The following is an 18,634-nucleotide window of genomic DNA, read 5'->3' on the forward strand; positions in this document are numbered from 1 at the left end:
ATAAACGAGGAACCATGAGTAATACGACTAGAAACATTAACTTGAATATGATGCGGCCCTATAACGAAACTAAAGCCTTGAGTAACACGACCAGGAACGAAAAAAACATGAATACTATGGTTAGAGACAAACTTAAACATAAGACATCTGTGAAACACGACGAGAGCAACGAGTAACATCACTATATCTCGGGAACTATAACTAATACAACTATAAATTATAAGCAATGAGCATTAAACAACTATCAAAAGTCAGGAAAATTTGACCCAAACGATGATAAAATGAACTCTTCTCATGCCTTACGTCTTTTCTTTCTCCTTGAAGAGCATGAACAATGAAAGAACAAGCACAATCGAATAACTTGATAATTTTCAGCAGTGGGTATTATTGTAATGACGCTGCTTCAACATACAATATACATCACTTAGTTTATGGAACGATGCACTGATTTAATAAAGCAAACCAAGCAACCAAATCTAATCCCAAAATTGATGTGAAAACGATCTCACAAACGCGTTATATATAATTAGCATTGTCCATCCTCTCTTCCATTCTCTCATTCCTCCCTTTTCACACATCTATAATCGTAATATCCTTGGTAAACTGTGTGTGTGTGTGTGTGTGTGTGTGTGTGTGTGTGTGTGTGTGTGTGTGTGTGTGTGTGTGTGTGTGTGTGTGTGTGTGTGTGTGAAAACCTCAACCATGGGGCGATGTTAACTCCGATAACTCTTAGGGCTACTCGACTAACCTGGCGTGTGTGCAGTGCCAAGAGACCCTGGAGTTTAAGAGGATTCATGAACCTCCCACGGCCGTCCTTAGCGCTCACCCACACACACGTTGAGGGCAGGGCAGTGAGCGGGGACGCGGGGACAGTGGAGGCCAGGGGCAGGGGCGGAGAGGACGGGTGGCCAGAATCGCCGGCGTACACGCTAACCACCCCCACAGTGTTGCCAGGCTCACTCAGCGCCTCCCCCACCGCCTTCAGGAGAGTGCCCAGCATCCCTCCACCTTCCTGTGGTAAACAAGACCTTTCACGTAAATAGAGAGGGTAGAAACGGTGTGGTGTGTTGATATGTTAAAAGGCTTGTGATAGTTGATGTCTCTCTACTCTTTTCTTGACAAATATCTCCACTTTCCCTCTCGCTTTGATACTTTTTTATATCTATCCATTCGTCTATCTACGAATCTATCTATCTATCTACCTATCTATCTATCTATTTATCTATCTATATGTCTTTCTGTTTATCTCTCCATCTGTTCGTCTGTTTATTTATCCAATTATCTATCTATGTATCTATCTAATTATCTATATATATCTGTCTATCTATCCCTCTTTCTGTCTATATCTATCTGTCAGCCTATTTTTCTATATATGTATTTAGCTATCTACCTATTTAGCTATTGCTCTGGCGGTAACCATGAGGCGAGGCGTGAGTTTTACCGAGGGGGACCAGCCGCGGGTGAGGTCCTCGGGGGTGACGGGGGAGAGGGCGAGGGGCACGGCGTGGGTGAGGGCCTCGGCCGGTAGTGTCTGCACCGTCACCGTCACGTTGGCCGCCACGCCGTGCTGACGCCACGCGCGGTCACTAACGGAGAACTGCAAGTCGTACCTGGCGAGGGGAAGGAAGGAAGGAGGAGAATGGTACGTTGGGAAGAAGTTTTAATCCATACTTTTACGTAATATCCTCGGTAAGCTCTGTGTGTGTGTGTGTGTGTGTGTGTGTGTGTGTGTGTGTGTGTGTGAAAACCTCAACCATTGGAAAACTTTGGAAAACAGTAAATGAATGAATGAGTGGATCAGTCAGAGAGGAAGGCAAAAACCATTATCATTATTAATATTGTCATTACTATTATTGCTATTATAATTATTTATGCCCGCTCTTTGCTGACGCCATTTGTACAATACGCTGAAGGCATGATTTATACACCAATATAAGACTTTGTGGAGTAAACTATTTTGGGTTTAGCTGTGTTGGCACGGATGTAATTGGATGGGTTAAGGCTGTACATGATTTCTTCTTTAAGGCCTGTTATCCCTTCTTTCCAAAGCTCAATGTACGTGAAGGTACCATCAAGACCAGAAAACGAGGTGATGTATAGATAACACACGTCCGTGACCTTATGTATATATTTTTTTAGGACACATTCAACAGCCCTTTAGCTGGACACTCGAACACCGCGCCTCACCTTCCCTCCCGCAGCTCGCCGGACGCCACGATGGTCCCGTCACTGGGGTGGAGGGAGAAGAGGGGGTGGGGGGTGCCCGCCCACTCAAACTCCTTGTCCTCCAGGTCCCAGTCATCCGGGTCTTCCACGAACACCCGGCCCAAGGGCACCTCGGCGCCCCCGCCGCCCTGGGGAAGAAGATTGATGCGAGACCTTCAAAAACAGCTGCAGTTAATGTCACTTTGAACTCAAAACAGAGATGAATAAAATAACGTTCAGACGATAATTAATGAGCTCTGATTAACTATATCAGGAAATATTACTGACATGCTTTTCTCTCTCTCTCTCTCTCTCTCTCTCTCTCTCTCTCTCTCTCTCTCTCTCTCTCTCTCTCTCTCTCTCTCTCACGTAAAATGATGGCTCGCCTCACCTGGGTTTTCCACAGGTAGACTGACTTGGCCGCGGGCTTCATGGGGTTGTCGTTGAGGTCGTCCACCAGCACTGTGAGGCGGTGTGTGGCGGCCAGGCCTTGGGCGTCCGACACCCGTACCGCCACGCTCAGCTGCCGGTGCTGCTCCCGGTCCACGGCACCCACCGTCCACAGCTCCGCCCCGCCGCGCCCGCTGTCCAGGCCTGCAGGGGTGTGTGCAGGGCCTTAGGGCATGTATGAGTTACACAGCGTAATGCCTATGGATATCAAGTCCATAAGAGGCATACACCCTCTCGCGGCATCCCTGTGGAAGACTGCTTAAACTTCCCCTCATTCTAATCAAATTACCATGCAGGAGTCAACCCTTGTCTTCACTGATTCAGCTATTTCACTGACTCAGGAACACCTTTCTTTTATTGCATTTCCTCCTTTATGCGACAAAGTCTTTCAAGAGAGGAGTAGCCAGACGACATAACACGACTGCAACTACATTTGATCATTCTTGGTATCTTATGTTCTTTTATATAAGACTAACATGTTGTGGGCGTGTTTAAAACTCTTCTATTCAGCCGCTGGTTTGTCTCCATCGTAAAAAAAAAAGTATGAAAGTGACACGGGAGAAGAAGGGAACGGAATATAATTAAAAAAAATAAGGAAGGAGTATGGGAAGGGACAGAGGGGTGTGATTCCCTCAGCTGGAGACTAGCGGCACAAAACAAGACACTCTCCGGCCATGGTACTCACGCGGGTTGAACTTGAGGCTGATGAGGGAGAGGACGTGGGCGGGGTTGGAGGGTGCCAGGGAGAAGGTGAAGGGCGGACCGTGACCCAGCGCCCACACGTCGGGGTCCGTGGCCTTGAGGACGCTTAGGAGGGCAGGCGGGCCGCCCTCGGTGACGTGCAGGACGGTGGGCGGCAGGAGCGTCGGAGGGCAGTCGTTAACGTCCTCCACGGTGACGGTGAGGGTGGCGGTGGCGGAGAGCGGGGGGTCGCCTCGGTCCACAGCCACCACACGAACCTTCCCGACGGCGCCACCAGGAGCCTCACGATCCAAAGGCCCCGCCAGACTAACGTCGGCCTCCGTGTCCACCGTGAGGGCGCCCCAGCCACCCTCCAAGCGGTAGTCTATGCCATGCTGTTTTCCCTGGCGGTGTAAGGTGAAAAAGTGCTGGTTGGTTGAGGTTATAGCCAGGTAGCTTGGGGTGTCAAAGTGAGAGTGTGTGCGTGCGTGTGTGTGTGTGTGTGTGTGTGTGTGTGTGTGTGTGTGAGAGAGAGAGAGAGAGAGAGAGAGAGAGAGAGAGAGAGAGAGAGAGAGAGAGAGAGAGAGAGAGAGAGAGAGAGAGAGAGAGAGAGAGAGAGAGAGAGAGAGAGAGAGAGAGAGAGAGAGAGAGAGAGAGAGAGAGAGAGAGAGAGAGAGAGAGAGAGAGATTTACATAGATTTACATAGAAAATCAGACCCCACAGACCCCATGGTCCAGACTTGGTGGTCTGTCCTTAAACCTAAGTGATTTTACATTAATCAGAAGACTCCAAAACGTTGCATTTCTACTCTAGTTGATATTAAGTTGAAGGAAGTGACGGTCGAACTTATTTTTGAAGGAGTCAATCGTGTTACACTGGACCAATGACGGTGGAAGCTTATTCCATTCTCGCACTACAACGTTGGTGAAGAAAAATTTGGTGCAGTCTGAATTTACTTGTCTACATCTGAGTTTTACGCCATTGTTCCTCGTGCGCAAAGTGTCATCGATCATAAACAATGTTGATCTGTCTACATTCGTGAAACCATTAAGTATTTTAAAACATTCGATCAGTTTTCCTCGGAGGCGACGTTTCTCAAGAGAGAACATGTTAAGGGTAGAAAGCCTTTCTTCGTAGGATTTGTTGCGCAAGGAAGGGATCATTTTCGCTGAACACCTTCTAATTTAGCAATATCCTTTGCATGGTGGGGAGACCAAAACTGTACCGCATATTCCAAGTGGGGTCTGACTAAACTGTTGTAGAGCGGGAGTATTACATCTTTATTCTTGAATACAAAGTTTCTTTTAATGAAGCCCAACATTCTGTTCGCTTTATTTGCTGCATCGATGCATTGCTGTGAGAATTTGAGGTTTGACGCGATTTTGACCCCCAAGTCTTTGACGCATTGAACGCTTTTGAGTTTAACGCCGCGCATTTCGTATTCGAACTTCTTATTCCTCGTTCCAACTTGAAGGACCTGGCACTTGTCTACGTTAAAGGGCATCTCCCATCTATCCGACCAAGCTGAAATTTTGTGCAAATCCTCTTGGAGGCTTTGCCTGTCTTCGTCAGTGAGAACCGAGTTGCCAATCTTTGTGTCGTCTGCAAATTTACTAATGCGGTTATTGAGTCCAACATCCACGTCGTTGATGTAAATAATGAAGAGCACTGGGCCAAGGACCGAGCCCTGAGGGACGCCACTAGTGACAGGCGCCCACTCTGAGTTAAATCCGTCGATCACTACTCTTTGTTGTCTGTTGCTCAACCAATTCGCGATCCATTGGTTTACTTGACCGTCAATACCTATTTGCTTTAATTTGTAAAGTAATTTATGATGCGGGACTTTATCAAACGCTTTCTGAAATCAAGATAGACTACGTCCAGTGATTTGGTTACGTCATAAACAGTGAAGAGGTCGTTATAAAAGGTTAATAGGTTTGATAGGCAGGATCTTTTGTTTCGGAAGCCATGTTGTGAGTCCCCAACCAATGAGTGGCTTTCAAGGTAATTCATAATTTTGTCTCTAATTATGCCCTCAAGTAGCTTACCTACAACCGAAGTTAGACTAATGGGCCTGTAATTACCTGGTACTTTTTTGTCTCCTTTCTTGAAAATCGGTGTCACGTTAGCCTTTTTCCAATCTGAAGGGACGATGCCTTGTCGCAAGGACATATTGAATACGGTTGTGAGGGAGGAGAGTATTTCGCTCTTTGTTTCTTTCAGCAGAGTTGGATATACTTTGTCAGGTCCAGGACTTTTATTTGTTTTAAGTGAATGGAGAGCTTTAAGGACTTCATCGGTTGTTATTTCAAAATTAGGCAATGCATGCTCGAGATTTACAATAGTACTGGTGTTGGTGGTAGCGAGAGGAAGACTGTTAGTATTAAACACCGAGGAAAAGTAATTGTTTAAGAGGTTTGCAATGTGTTGGCTGTCAGTCACTAGTGCACCGTCGCTGTTTGTTAAAGGTCCAATACCACTTTTGATCGCCTTTCTGTTGTTTATGTAACTGAAGAAAGATTTCGGATTATTTTTACAGTTGGCTGCAATATTTTCTTCGTATCTACGCTTTGCCTGACCTACTAGTCTTTTTACTCGTCGCCTGGCATCATTATAAAGTCTAATGTTTTCGGGCGTGCTTTGTTCTTTCTTTAACCTGTAAAACAATTTTCTCTCATTGACTGATTGTTTAATTTCGCTATTAAACCACGGTGGGCGTTTATTAGTGTTAATTCTCTTCTCGCACAAGGGGACGAATGTGTTCTGCTGAGTGAGTAAGTGATTTTTAAGTCTTAGCCAGGCTTCCTCTACGTTGCCGTCATCTGATAGTTGTATTTCTGTTAGTTTTTGTAGGATTTCTACGAAGTTAGCTCTTTTGAAATTGGGCACCTTTACTTTATTTTCAGTCACTGATGATTGAGCTTTAATGTCGACGCGCACTAATTTATGATCGCAAGAACCGAGGTGTTCTCCTACCGTGACACTACTGACTAGGTTATCTTGGGTTGTTATAACAAGGTCGAGTATATTATTTTGTCGAGTTGGCTCAGAAACCATTTGGCTTAGATAATTTTCTTCTAGAAATTCGATCATTCTATGTGACTCGCCTTCTGTACCTGACAGTGTCGCCCAGTCGATATGGGGGAGGTTAAAGTCTCCTAATATCAGTGAGTCGCTGTTATTAAGTGACTGCCTTAAGACGCTGTGCATTTCAAGGTCGTCATCGAGTGATTGCCCGGGAGGTCTGTAGGTGACAGATATATTTAAATTGACTTTTGCAGTGTTTACTCGCACGCACAAATGTTCAACGTTACTGTTTCCCGGTGTTTTGTCAGTGGGTTGCAAATAGCTTTTGACATAAAGGGCGACGCCACCGCCTCTACGGTTTACACGATCTTTGTTGAAGAGTCTGTAGCCATCTATGTTGTATTCGGAACTTAAATCAATATTTGTGGTGTCGATAAATGTTTCGGTTATAGCAATTATGTCAAAATTTTCTGTTAAAGCAAGACATCTCAGTTCATCAAATTTGTTTCTTAGGCTACGCGCATTGAAACTAAGGATTTTTAAGTTATCTAGAGGCTTAGTAATAGAGGTGGTGGTACTTGCGGGATCACGGTTACGGGTTTGTTGTGATGCACGGCGTCTATTTACACGGGCGGGGTGGAGGGACGTGGCCGTGGCTCGTTTTTTGTTCGGATGACACGCACTGCTTCGTTGAGAGAGAGAGAGAGAGAGAGAGAGAGAGAGAGAGAGAGAGAGAGAGAGAGAGAGAGAGAGAGAGAGAGAGAGAGAGAGAGAGAGAAAATGAGAGAAAGCAAGAGAGCGAGAGCAAGAGAAAGATTGAGATAAGAGATTAAGAGAGAGAGAATCGAATCAAGAAAAAAATGCGATAACACACGGAACGAGAAGAATCCAACACGAGGCAGGCTATTCAAGAAGTTATTGCAAACCATCTCCCGAGCTCCCGCCAGCAGATCCCGAAAGATACGTTGCTGCTACATCAATCCCCGGGTTATCTATTCACCAACTAACTCAAAACACACACACCTCGAAGCGCCTGGAACTCACAACAGCTTTTCCGCCAATTGCATGCAGTAAGGACGTGACTCAGATACAAACTCTTCTTCTTCTTCTTCTTCTCCTCTTTCTTCTTCTTCTTGTTCTTGTTGTTCTTGTTCTTGTTGTTCTTGTTCTTGTTCTTCTCCTTCTTCTTATTTTTGTTCTTCTTGTTCTTCATTTTATTATTATTCCTTTCTTATTCTTCTCTTCTTCTTCAACTTCTTTTTTTTTCTTCTTCTTCTTCTTCTTCTTCTTTTTCTTCTTCTTCTTCTTCTTCTTCATCTTCTTTTCATTTTTTCTTCTTCTTCTTCTTCATTTTCCTCTTATTCTTTTCTCCTTTCCTTCGTATCGCTTCTTAGGTCTCTCTTTCTACCCAGTCATCCTTTTTTGTATCCTTAATTACCTTTCTCTTCTTGTGTTAAGCTCTCAACTCAGATGCAGTGTAAAATCAATCTCCTCGTGCAGTCTGTTGTTGTTGTTGTTGTTGTTGTTGTTGTTGTTGTTGTTGTTGGTGGTGGTGGTGGTGGTGGTGGTGTTGTTGTTGGTGGTGGTGGTAGTGGTAGGTGGCTGGCGCGAGGAGGCGGGGCGAGCATTTGTTTTCTTTTGCAGTTAGTTATTGGCGAGGGCAGCGAAACCAAACGGGCTGGGGGAGAGAGCGTTCCTTCAGGCCCAAGTCTGACGGACGACGGGTTAAGTCTGAGTGAGAGTCAATCAGAAGTGTGGCTTATTTATGGTCGTGGTCTGCAGTATGGATGGCCTTTGTTTTCTTTTTTCTTTTCCTACTTTCTTTCTCTTCATTTTCTTCGTTTTCTTCATTTTCTTCGTTTTCATCTTAATTTTCTTCTTTTCTTCTGTTTCTTTATCTTCCTTGTTTTCTTCATTATTCTTTTTGTTTCTTCATTTTTTTTATCTTCTCCTTCTTCTTCTTCTGCTCTTCTTCATTTTTGTGTTCATTTTTGTGTTCATTTTCGTCTTCTTTTGGTTTCTTTGCCTCTCTATTTTTCTTCTTCATTTTCTTTGTCCTCTTCATATTCTTTGTCTCTTCTTCTTCTTCTTCTTCTTTTCGCTTTGTATACCACTTCTTAGGTCTCTCTCTCTCTCTCTCTCTCTCTCTCTCTCTCTCTCTCGTCTCCCTTCCTTTGTATCCTCTAGTAATATCTCTCTTTTTTCGTCTCCGGCTTTCATCCAAGAGTGTTTTCATGTGGCTCATTATTGTACTGCCTGTACCTTTATCTTCCGTCAGTCCCAGCACGGTTCCTCTTCCCCCTCTTTCCTTTCTTCCCACTCCTCTCTCCTCCAGTGATTTGTGCTACTTGTCTTTGTGTGAAGGAAAATAAACGGAAGGATTTTAAGAACATTTTAAGAATAAGAACGTAAGGAGTCTGCAAAAGGCCGGTGTGCTTTACAGTGGTGCATCTTGGTTCATGCTGTTCCCCGGGACTCATCTTTGCTCCCCTTTAGAACGTTTCACTATGGTCCGGGTTGATAGGCGAGGACAGCATTTGGGTAGTCTTAGGCCACTCGGCGATGACTGAAAACTGTCAGCTTGTAGCAACAGGCGGGACTTGAATCCGGGTCTTACAGAACACCGAGCCCACACGCTGATCACTCAGCCACCGCCTCCCCAGCCAATACAGTAACCGTGAACAATACACGCTAACCTGTAAGTAATGTGTTGGTAGTTGTAGTAACGTATTCTGAGGTTAGAATACGTACAACGCAACAGTCTATACAGAAACTATGATCACTGGGCACTCAACTTTTGAGCACTTGCGTTTGACACATTCTTGAATGCTACGAATTTAAACTTTTACTTTATTCTCGGCTCTCCTCCTCATAATTTATTGATGCCAGGGTTACGTTTCCTACCTCTTCTATGCTTTATTTCCTCATTCTTCGCTACATAACTTTATGTACAATAATATGTAAATCTACCTGCCTACTTTGCGACGCCCACAAACACTCAGTAAAAAGTTATGGTTTATAATAATGAAAAGTGTTTCCCCCTCCCCCTCATGCATCCCCCCCTCACATTTTCATTAATACTCTTTACAACGCTTGTGAGCATTTTTCTCTCCATTTAAAATACCTTTCCCCTCGTACCTTTATTTGTAATAGCAAGTACACATAATTTCCTTCCCCTTCCATTTTTTTTTATTACACGCTTTCAGCAGTATATATCAATTTTACTTTATATAGTCGGGGCAAACATTCTTCTCCCTCTCTACTGCACGTATTCCCCCATACAATGAACTTAATTCTCTCTCAGCCTCCTCCACCTTGCAGCTCCATTCTCCATCTCAACTTATATCTTTCTCTCATATCCTTTCTCCCTTTTAGCTTTTTTCTCCCTCTTCGCTTTCTTCTCCCTTGCAGCTTCCTTCTTTCTTTTGTCTTTCACATCCTCCCTCTCATTTCCTTTTTCCTTTCACTTTCCGCTTCCTTCTCTCTTTCAGCTCCCTTCTCCCTCGTTTCAGCTTTCCTCTCCTCCATTAAAGGTTCCCTTTTCTTCTCTCTCCTCTCCCTTCTTTTCCCCCTTTTTTAATTTCTTTGCTCGCATCTGCCCCCTTTTAACACACGCTCCCTTTTGCCTCCTTCTCAGCTTCCTTCTCTCTCTCAGCTTCCTTCTCCCTCTTCGCTTCCTTCTCCTCCACTTCTCAGCTTCCTTCTCCTCCCTCTCACTTCCCTTCTTTCCCCTCTCATCTCCTTTTTCCTCCCCCTCAGCTCCTTTCTCCTCCTTCTGCTTCCTCTCCTCTTTCACACACTCACCTCGTCAGCGTCATGGGCGGGCAGGGAGGCGAGCAGTGTGCCGGGTGCCGCGTCCTCGCTCACCGTGACGTCGGCGTGCGGGCGGAGGAACACCGGCGGGTTGTCGTTCACGTCGCTGAGGAGAATCGTCACCCAGGCCGAGTCCACGTGGCCCAGGTCCTCCCAACCATGAGGTCCCTGATGGATGGATTAGTTGGTTATGTTTTCAAGAGAAGAACAAGAGGTGAAAGTAATGTTGTCCAATGCTCATAAATTCGTAAAGGCTTCGGTTGAGTTAAGCTAGAAACATTAATTTAACATCGAGGAAACTGATTGGTTAGTTAGCTATTAAAGTTTTATAATAGAAAGGACAATAGGCAACATTTGTGCTGTCCAATGCTCATAATTTAATATTGAGATAAATGATTAGTTGGTTAGTTATTTAAGTGTTATAATTAGAAAAGGAATAGGTATGGTTAAAGCTGTCTAATAATCATGATTCCCTGAAGGCTATGATTAAGTGTTAAACTATAATCAATGAATAAGCCTCGAGGTAACAGATTGAATAGTTAAATATCCCTCAAAAACGGCAATAGGTATGCTTAACGTTCAGCATTCATCCAGGAAGAGTATGCTTACGGAAAATTTCTGAAGATTATGGTTACGTGTCAAACGATAAGCCTTCGAGTAAGCCTTGAGGTGACTGACTGGGTGGTTAGTTAAGTGTCAAAATAGAAGGCTAATAGGTAAGATTAACGCTATCCATTACCTAAAAAAAATATAGTGTCTCATTAAATGTTAAACTATACAGCATTTCTTTACAGCAAAGGAGACAATTCAAGGATAAAACAAATCACTGCTCCCACAACAACAAGGAGAAAAGAAGTGTAAAAACAAAAGATAGTCATTTTAGTCTAGACTCTAGAGAGTTGTCTAGATACTCCTCCCTTGATAACACTCAATACAGTAGTAGGAAGGAAAATATATGCGGATATGTGTGAAACCATACGGCATGGGCTTATTTGTGAAATAATTATAGAAACCAGATTTTGAAATATAAAAGTAAATAATGTACAAGTTTAATGTTATCCACTCACCCTACGATCATAGAGCCAAGAAGGTTAAGGCACACGCAGTGACAGGGAAATGTAAAACAGATGAAAATTATTACGCCACCTTTTGACCTGAACATCAAAGGGGCAGACACACTGTGAAATTTCATGAAAGGAGAGATTATAAAACGTAAAGGAGCTTAGTTTTCAACAAGAGAAAGCCATGCACAATCATGGACAAAAACGCCAAAAATATCAGATACAGCAACTTCTATTTTCACGTTTGTTCTCAGTTCAGTCTCCAACTTAAACACGGAACAAGTTGCAGGTGCGGCATCCACACGCAAAAACACACGCGAAAGAAAAGAAAACATCACACCTTTCGATTGTATTTCTCCTTCCTGAGTCCTAAAACTTTTTCGAGAGTAGCACCAAAACACAGCAGGACCTTACCCTATGTTTTTTCTTATCTTTTGGCATCTTTTCTTTCTTTCTTCCTTTACATGTGTCTTTTATAGGAGTAACGTGCACATCTTTTTATAGAGAATTGGTCTGACCGAATAAACACACACACACACACACACACACACACACACACACACACACTCATACTCATACTCATACACTCACACTCACACTCACACACACCACACACACACACACACACACACACAGGGCCTCACCTTATCGGTCACCTGCACCCTGAACCGGAAGCCCCGTCGGTGGGCCTCCTGTTCGTAGTCAAGGCCCTGGAGCGCGAGTAGCTGTCCGGAGGACCCCACGGACCGGACCTTGAAGATATCCCACCCCGGCCCGCTCTGAGGCTCCACCTGCAGGAGTTAAGAGTAGCGGAATACAAACAAACAAACACACCAATATTTCTCTCCCACTCCCTCCCTCCCTTCGTCTCTCTCTCTCTCTCTCTCTCTCTCTCTCTCTCTCTCTCTCTCTCTCTCTCTCTCTCTCTCTCTCTCTCTCTCTCTCTCTCTCTCTCTCTCTCTCTCTCTCTCTCTCTCTCTCTCTCTCTCTCTCTCTCTCTCTCTCTCTCTCTCTCTCTCTCTCGAACATCTTAACACTAACATGAATGAATTTGTGTGTACGTTTCTTTGTTATTATGTTTCTTTGTTTGGTTGTTTAATTTATGTGTGTATATAAGTATATGTGCGTATGTGTCTGTGTGTCTTCCTACCCACTCTATCTCTTACCCTTTACTCCTCCGCCCTAGGCCACCACTCACCCTGTAGAGGAGGTGTGTGTCTTCGTCTCTGTCCCCGGCGGTCAGCTCCAGCAGAGTCGTGTTGGGCGGGTTGGGCGGGTTAGGCGCGGCTTCTCCGGGGTGGTGAGTCTCCGGCACCGTGACTTTCCAGCGGCGGCGGGTGAAGCGAGGTGGGTTATCGTTCTCGTCGGCCACGCGCACCACCACCGTGCATGTGCCTGGTGGCGAGGAGGTAGAGAACAGGAATAAGAAATAAAAACTAAGTTGATAGAGTAATAACGTACTGGAAATTATAAAGACTAAAGTTGATTATTCGCAGAGTACACGTGGGTGGTTGCATGGTGGTACAAGACAAAAAAGGAAAGTTTCGTTTAGTCGGCGCAACATCTGTGGTCATGTGCCGGAGAGAGACAGAAGGGGAAGTAATTTTAGGAGAAGGGAACAGATCCCAGGAAACGGGACACAGCTTCCGATTAATACCTGGTACCCATTCACTGCTGGGTGGACAGGGGCGTAGGGTATCGGAAAAGCCGCCCAAATTTTTCCTCTCCGCCCGGGAATCGAACCCGGGCTCTCTCGGTTGTGAGCCGAGTGTGCTAACCACGGCACCACGAAGCCCCCTGCTACAAGACAAGGATTAAAAGAGTGATAGGGTACAAAGAATGGTACAAGGGATGAGAAGAGGTTGATCAGATAGCAGGATGACCGTGCATGTGCCTGGTACGAGGTGGCATAGAAAAGAAACAAGAACAAAAGCTAATTAGAAAGGGAGATGAAGTACTGGAAATTATAAAGGAAATTAAAAGTGACTGATCGAAGAGTACATGAGCCTGGTTGCGTGGGGATATACGATAAGGATTAAAAAGGTTCATTAGACAGAGTGATAGGGTACAGGAAATAACCAAGGAGATGAATGGAGAGTGACTGATAGAGAACGACCGTGCATGTGCCTGGTTGCATAAAACAAAGGTAAGAAAGGTTAATTAGATAGTGAAAGGGTACAGAAAATAATTAGGGTACAGAAAGTGATAAAGGAGTTGAGAGGGGAGGTTGATCGACTAGCAGAACGACCGTAAATGTACCTGGCAACATAACCTGATAAGATAAAGATTACGAAAAACGTTAAAGTGATAGGGAACAGGAAATAATAAAGGAGTTGAGAGGGGAGGTTGATGGACTAACTAGCAGAACGACCGTAAATGTACCTGGCAATATAACTTGAGAATAAGATAAAGACTACAAAAAAGGCCAAAGTGATAGGGTACAGGAAATAAGATAATAAGATAAAGATTACGAAAAAGGCTGAAGTGATAGGTTGATCGACTAACTAGCAGAACGACCGTAAATGTACCTGGTAATATAACTTGAGAATAAGATAAAGACTACAAAAAAGGCCAAAGTGATAGGGTACAGGAAATGATAGAGGAGATGAGAAGAGATTGACCGAGTAGAAAAACGACCGAGCATGTGCCTGGTTGCGTGGTAGTATAAGACAAAGGTTAAAAAAAATCCATTAGGTAGCAATTATCATGGATTTGAGGAGCCCTGCAGTTCTATATATATCCTCACTCGGGTGAATATTAAATGTATGCTACAATTAAAGCTCAGTAATCTTTTGTTAGCTTTATGGTCAATGTAGAATACTTAAGAAATGGGGGAGGTGGTGATTTTCTTTTCCGTAGACTAAAACAGATACAAGAGCTGCTGATTTTCTTTTCCGTAGACTAAAACAGATACAAGAGCGGGTGATTTTCTTTTCCGTAGACTAAAACAGATACATGAGCTGCTGATTTTCTTTTCCGTAGACTAAAACAGATACAAGAGCTGCTGATTTTCTTTTCCGTAGACTGAAACAGATACAAGAGCTGCTGATTTTCTTTTCCGTTGACTAAAACAGATACAAGAGCTGCTGATTTTCTTTTCCGTAGACTAAAACAGATACAAGAGCTGCTGATTTTCTTTTCCGAAGACTAAAACAGATACAAGAGCTGCTGATTTTCTTTTCCGTAGACTGAAACAGATACAAGAGCTGCTGATTTTCTTTTCCGTTGACTAAAACAGATACAAGAGCTGCTAATTTTCTTTTCCGTAGACTAAAACAGATACAAGAGCTGGTGATTTTCTTTTCCGTAGACTAAAACAGATACAAGAGCTGCTGATTTTCTTTTCCGTAGACTAAAACAGATACAAGAGCGGTTGATTTTCTTTTCCGTAGACTAAAACAGATACAAGAGCTGCTGATTTTCTTTTCCGTAGACTAAAACAGATACAAGAGCGGGTGATTTTCTTTTCCGTAGACTAAAACAGATACAAGAGCTGCTGATTTTCTTGTCATGATTGTTAAACCTGTTTCCAAGTACCTGCTGCTTCAGGGTTGTGTCTTGAAACCCTGCCTTGATCATACTGAAAACTTAGACCACTCAAAATCAGCTGCTGGTAGGTAGTTACATGATGTTTTCCTTTCCCCTCAATAATTAGGGCTTTCTCTTAGCTGCAAAACATTTCATTACGGCAGACTTATAACGATATGCAAAAGGGCTTTGGTCATACGGAAAGCTACTACCACTACCAAAATCTGCGAGTATAAGTAGTTACACGATTCTTATAAAGCTACTACCACTACCAAAATTTGTGAGTATAAGTAGTTACGCGATTCTTATAAGTTCTTCAACACTGCTGGTTTACTCTCAACGGCAATATATTTCAGGACCAAGATCCCCCTCAAAAGGATGATTCGCTATTAATGCACTGATCGCACATCGTTATTGAGAGGCATAAAGGCTCCGATAAGTTTACAGAAAAATCTTCAACGTTGCAGCAAATGTCTTTAATGTTAGTTAATGGAAAACTCTCAATATACGCGCGTTGTAAGGGAACGATATGAACTTGCGAAAATGAATCTTATCACAGTAACTTTAGTAACATATTGAGAGAGAGAGAGAGAGAGAGAGAGAGAGAGAGAGAGAGAGAGAGAGAGAGAGAGAGAGAGAGAGAGAGAGAGAGAGAGAGAGAGAGAGAGAGAGAGAGAGTAATAGAGTAATAGAGAGAAGAAAAACGCGTTGTGTAGTATCTAGTTTTGAAACAAAGAAACGAAATGAATGGAAATTGGATACAAGAGAACGAAGAAAAGTACTAAATCTGCAGGCAATAAACGTTAACTTCTGGAGTATTATGGTTTACCCTCTGATGGGCCCTCTGGAAGCTACTGAGGGGGATACGAACTGGGGTGTCGTGTGTGGGGGGGGGGAGGGTGTAGGTATACTAGAATCTTATAAGTAAGGAAATCAAATGAATGCATATATAGAAGTGGAAAAGAAAGCCATATGAGCGATTTCAAAAGTGAGATGGAAAAATACATGTCTAATACTTCAGTCGAGAAAGAACGAAAGAAAAGAAAGAAAAAATAAAGAAAGGAAAGAAAAAATAGCAACATTCACCGCAGGGGCATGAGACAACGCTATTTTCACTCTCTGTTCGAATCTATTAGAGGCAATATTCTAAGGACTGTATTAATTTAACTCTCTCTCTCTCTCTCTCTCTCTCTCTCTCTCTCTCTCTCTCTCTCTCTCTCTCTCTCTCTCTCTCTCTCCTAACTTTTTTTCCTCCCTTCTTCCTTTTCCTGTCCTCACACCTCACTTGCCTTCCCTTCCTTCCCGTTAGATGTTTTCTCTTTTCCTTTTCCGTCATTTTCCCCCCTTTCCTCCCTCCCTCCTCCCCTCTCTCTATCCGCTTGCTGCTTTCCCTTTTCAGTCCTGCATTTATTATTCCTTGCTTCCTTACTCTTTTACCTCCCTATTTCCTTTTTTCTCTTTCTCCTTTACTTCTTCCTTCCTTACTACCTTGCTTTCTTATTTCCTTACTCCTTCCCTTCTTTACTCACATCCTTCCTTCCTTCTTTATTTCCTTCACTATACCCTTCTTCCTTACTTCCCATTTTCTTCTTTACTTCCTTGTTTCCCATCAGTGTCTCCTTTTCCTAGTTTCTTCTTCCCTTTTCCTTTTCCTCCATTTTCAGCTTCTGCCTCTTTCTCCATTATTGCAATTCATTCTTTTCGTTCTCGGTCCCTGTTTACCCTTATTCTTTCTTATATCCATCCTTTGACTCTTTATCTATCCTTTCTTTTTCTTCACTTTACTTTTTTCCCTCTCCCTCCAATGACATTTTTTTCATTAACTTTCCCTTTATTTTCTCCCCCTTTCTCTTCTTTCACTAATGGCTCCCTTTTTCCCCATCCCTTTATTCTCTTCCTCATTGCATTTACGCTTTCCGTTTTTACGTTCCCTTTCAATTTCTTCCCTCCACTTCTCTCCTTCCACTTACAACTCCATTTTTTTCTCCCTCCCTTTCTATTAGTCTCTTCCACCTGTGATGTCACGGCCGTAACCTCGAGACAAATACCAGTGTCATTATTTTTATTCATCTCTTTCGCGTAATATTTTAATACAGTGGGATTAAACAATTATTGGGGAGAAAATGCTTACTTCTTACTCTTAAGGCCATATTTTTAAACGTCTCGGGTTCCTATTATGTCTATTTCCCAAGGCCACGGAGAAGATTAACCGGGTTGTCATGAGTGATAACATTCGGGGGCAGAAGGCATGTACAGCTATCACTATATAGGGTCACAAAACAATCCATGAATACCACAGCAACTTCAACGAGAGGCTTTTCAAACAGGCGAACCGAGGCGCCGATACCTTGAAGAATAAGACCTTCCATCCAGCCAATCAGCTTCCGTAACTAACTACTCCATCCTTCCATCCAGCCAATCAGCTTCGGTAGCTAACCACACTCCTTGTATCCAGCCGAGCAGTTCCCGTAGCGATCTTCCCTATTAAAGGTGCAACTAGCTCTAGATTCGGCCCTATGCAATGTCAACTCCAAGGTCCCTAAAACGGCATATCTGAAACCGAGGTGATGTGGTAAATCTCGACCCTATATAGGGTATGGAAAAGGAAAAGGGTGACTCCATCGCAAGAAATCAAAATCCCGTGCCTGACCCCCGAAGCCAAGCGAGCCTCAGAAATACAATAAAGCAATAAACGTACAACAGTTGAATTACCCCCCACCCCGCAGCTAACCCATAAACACAAACCAATATTCAGGAACACAGTAAAAGCGACTTGGAAGTAACGGTTAAATTGCCTTTTGAAGAAAGCTCACAAACTCAAGCGAATATTAAAAAAGACAACAAAAGCAACATGCACGTTGTGGTAGAATTACCCCCCGAAGATAACTCACAAACACAAACGAATATTCAAAAACACAATACCAACAACATGCACGTGACGGTTGAATTACCCCTCGAAGAAAACACACAAAGGGGAGTGTTCCCTCAGACACACACTAATAGCAAACACGGAATGATGGAAGGCATAATGTCGCGTCTATCAACGCCTTGCCAACGCCTTCGTAACGCTATTAGACACCGATTGAATAAATGTGTGGCCGGCCTGCTGCTGCTGCTGCTGCTGGCCGGCCACATGGCCACCCTGGCCTACGCCTACCACCAGCAAGGTCAGAGTGACCTATTGCGGGGCATTGCCGCGCTGTGCTCCGTGCTCGCCCTCCTCCTGACGCACGGGCGTACTTCCCTACGTCGGGCGTGGCTCGCCGTTCACGTCACCTATAGTGACGACATCGCGCGAGGTGCTCTCCGCGTACTAAACGACCTGCAGGCACAGCCCCTGGTGCACGCCCTGAGCCTGGCACCCCCTGAAGCCCTAGACACCTTCGCCTACTGGTGGTGGGTCCTACAGGGGGTGCTGCTCGCTACCCTGGCGAGCTTCATCTCGGGGCCCAGCGCCCCTGACGATGACAACCCTGACAATGACAACCCTGACCGTGATCTTGGCCATGTGGGTGACTTTGAGGATGTGGACCTGAGGGAGGTGGTAGTGGCGTTGGAAGATGGACAGCAGAGGTGCATTAACAGCAACATGCACGTAACGGTTGAACTACCTCTCGAAGATAACTCACAAACCCTGTGGGTGAAGAGTGTCAGCAGAGGTACAATAATAGGAAACACGGAAAGATCGAAGGCACAATGTCGCGTCACGCAACGTCTTGCCAAGGCCTACGTAACGCTGTTTTGCGCCGCCCCTCCAAGTGTGTGGCCGGCCTGCTGCTGCTGCTGCTGCTGACCGGCCACGTGGCCACCCTGGCCTATGCCTATCATCAGCAAGGCCAGAGTGACCTCCTGCGGGGCATTGCCGCGC

The 18,634-nt window shown here is 44.2% G+C and overlaps 1 protein-coding gene across 1 annotated transcript in view; it reads right to left on the bottom strand.

The window, feature by feature from the left end:
* Positions 1-18,634, bottom strand: part of LOC126998312 (neural-cadherin-like) — a 36,781-nt gene that overhangs the window by 9,351 nt on the left and 8,796 nt on the right. The window contains exons 4-11 of the mRNA XM_050859799.1: positions 12,437-12,698; positions 11,883-12,029; positions 10,169-10,345; positions 3,341-3,740; positions 2,597-2,799; positions 2,188-2,354; positions 1,442-1,610; positions 749-1,012 (exon numbers count right to left, since the gene is read on the bottom strand). Of these exons, the coding sequence (XP_050715756.1) occupies positions 749-1,012; positions 1,442-1,610; positions 2,188-2,354; positions 2,597-2,799; positions 3,341-3,740; positions 10,169-10,345; positions 11,883-12,029; positions 12,437-12,698 (1,789 nt within the window). The remainder of the gene's footprint in view (positions 1-748; positions 1,013-1,441; positions 1,611-2,187; positions 2,355-2,596; positions 2,800-3,340; positions 3,741-10,168; positions 10,346-11,882; positions 12,030-12,436; positions 12,699-18,634) is intronic.

The sequence above is a fragment of the Eriocheir sinensis genome, chromosome 14 (genome assembly GCF_024679095.1).
Source record: "Eriocheir sinensis breed Jianghai 21 chromosome 14, ASM2467909v1, whole genome shotgun sequence".
Lineage (NCBI taxonomy): Eukaryota > Metazoa > Arthropoda > Malacostraca > Decapoda > Varunidae > Eriocheir > Eriocheir sinensis.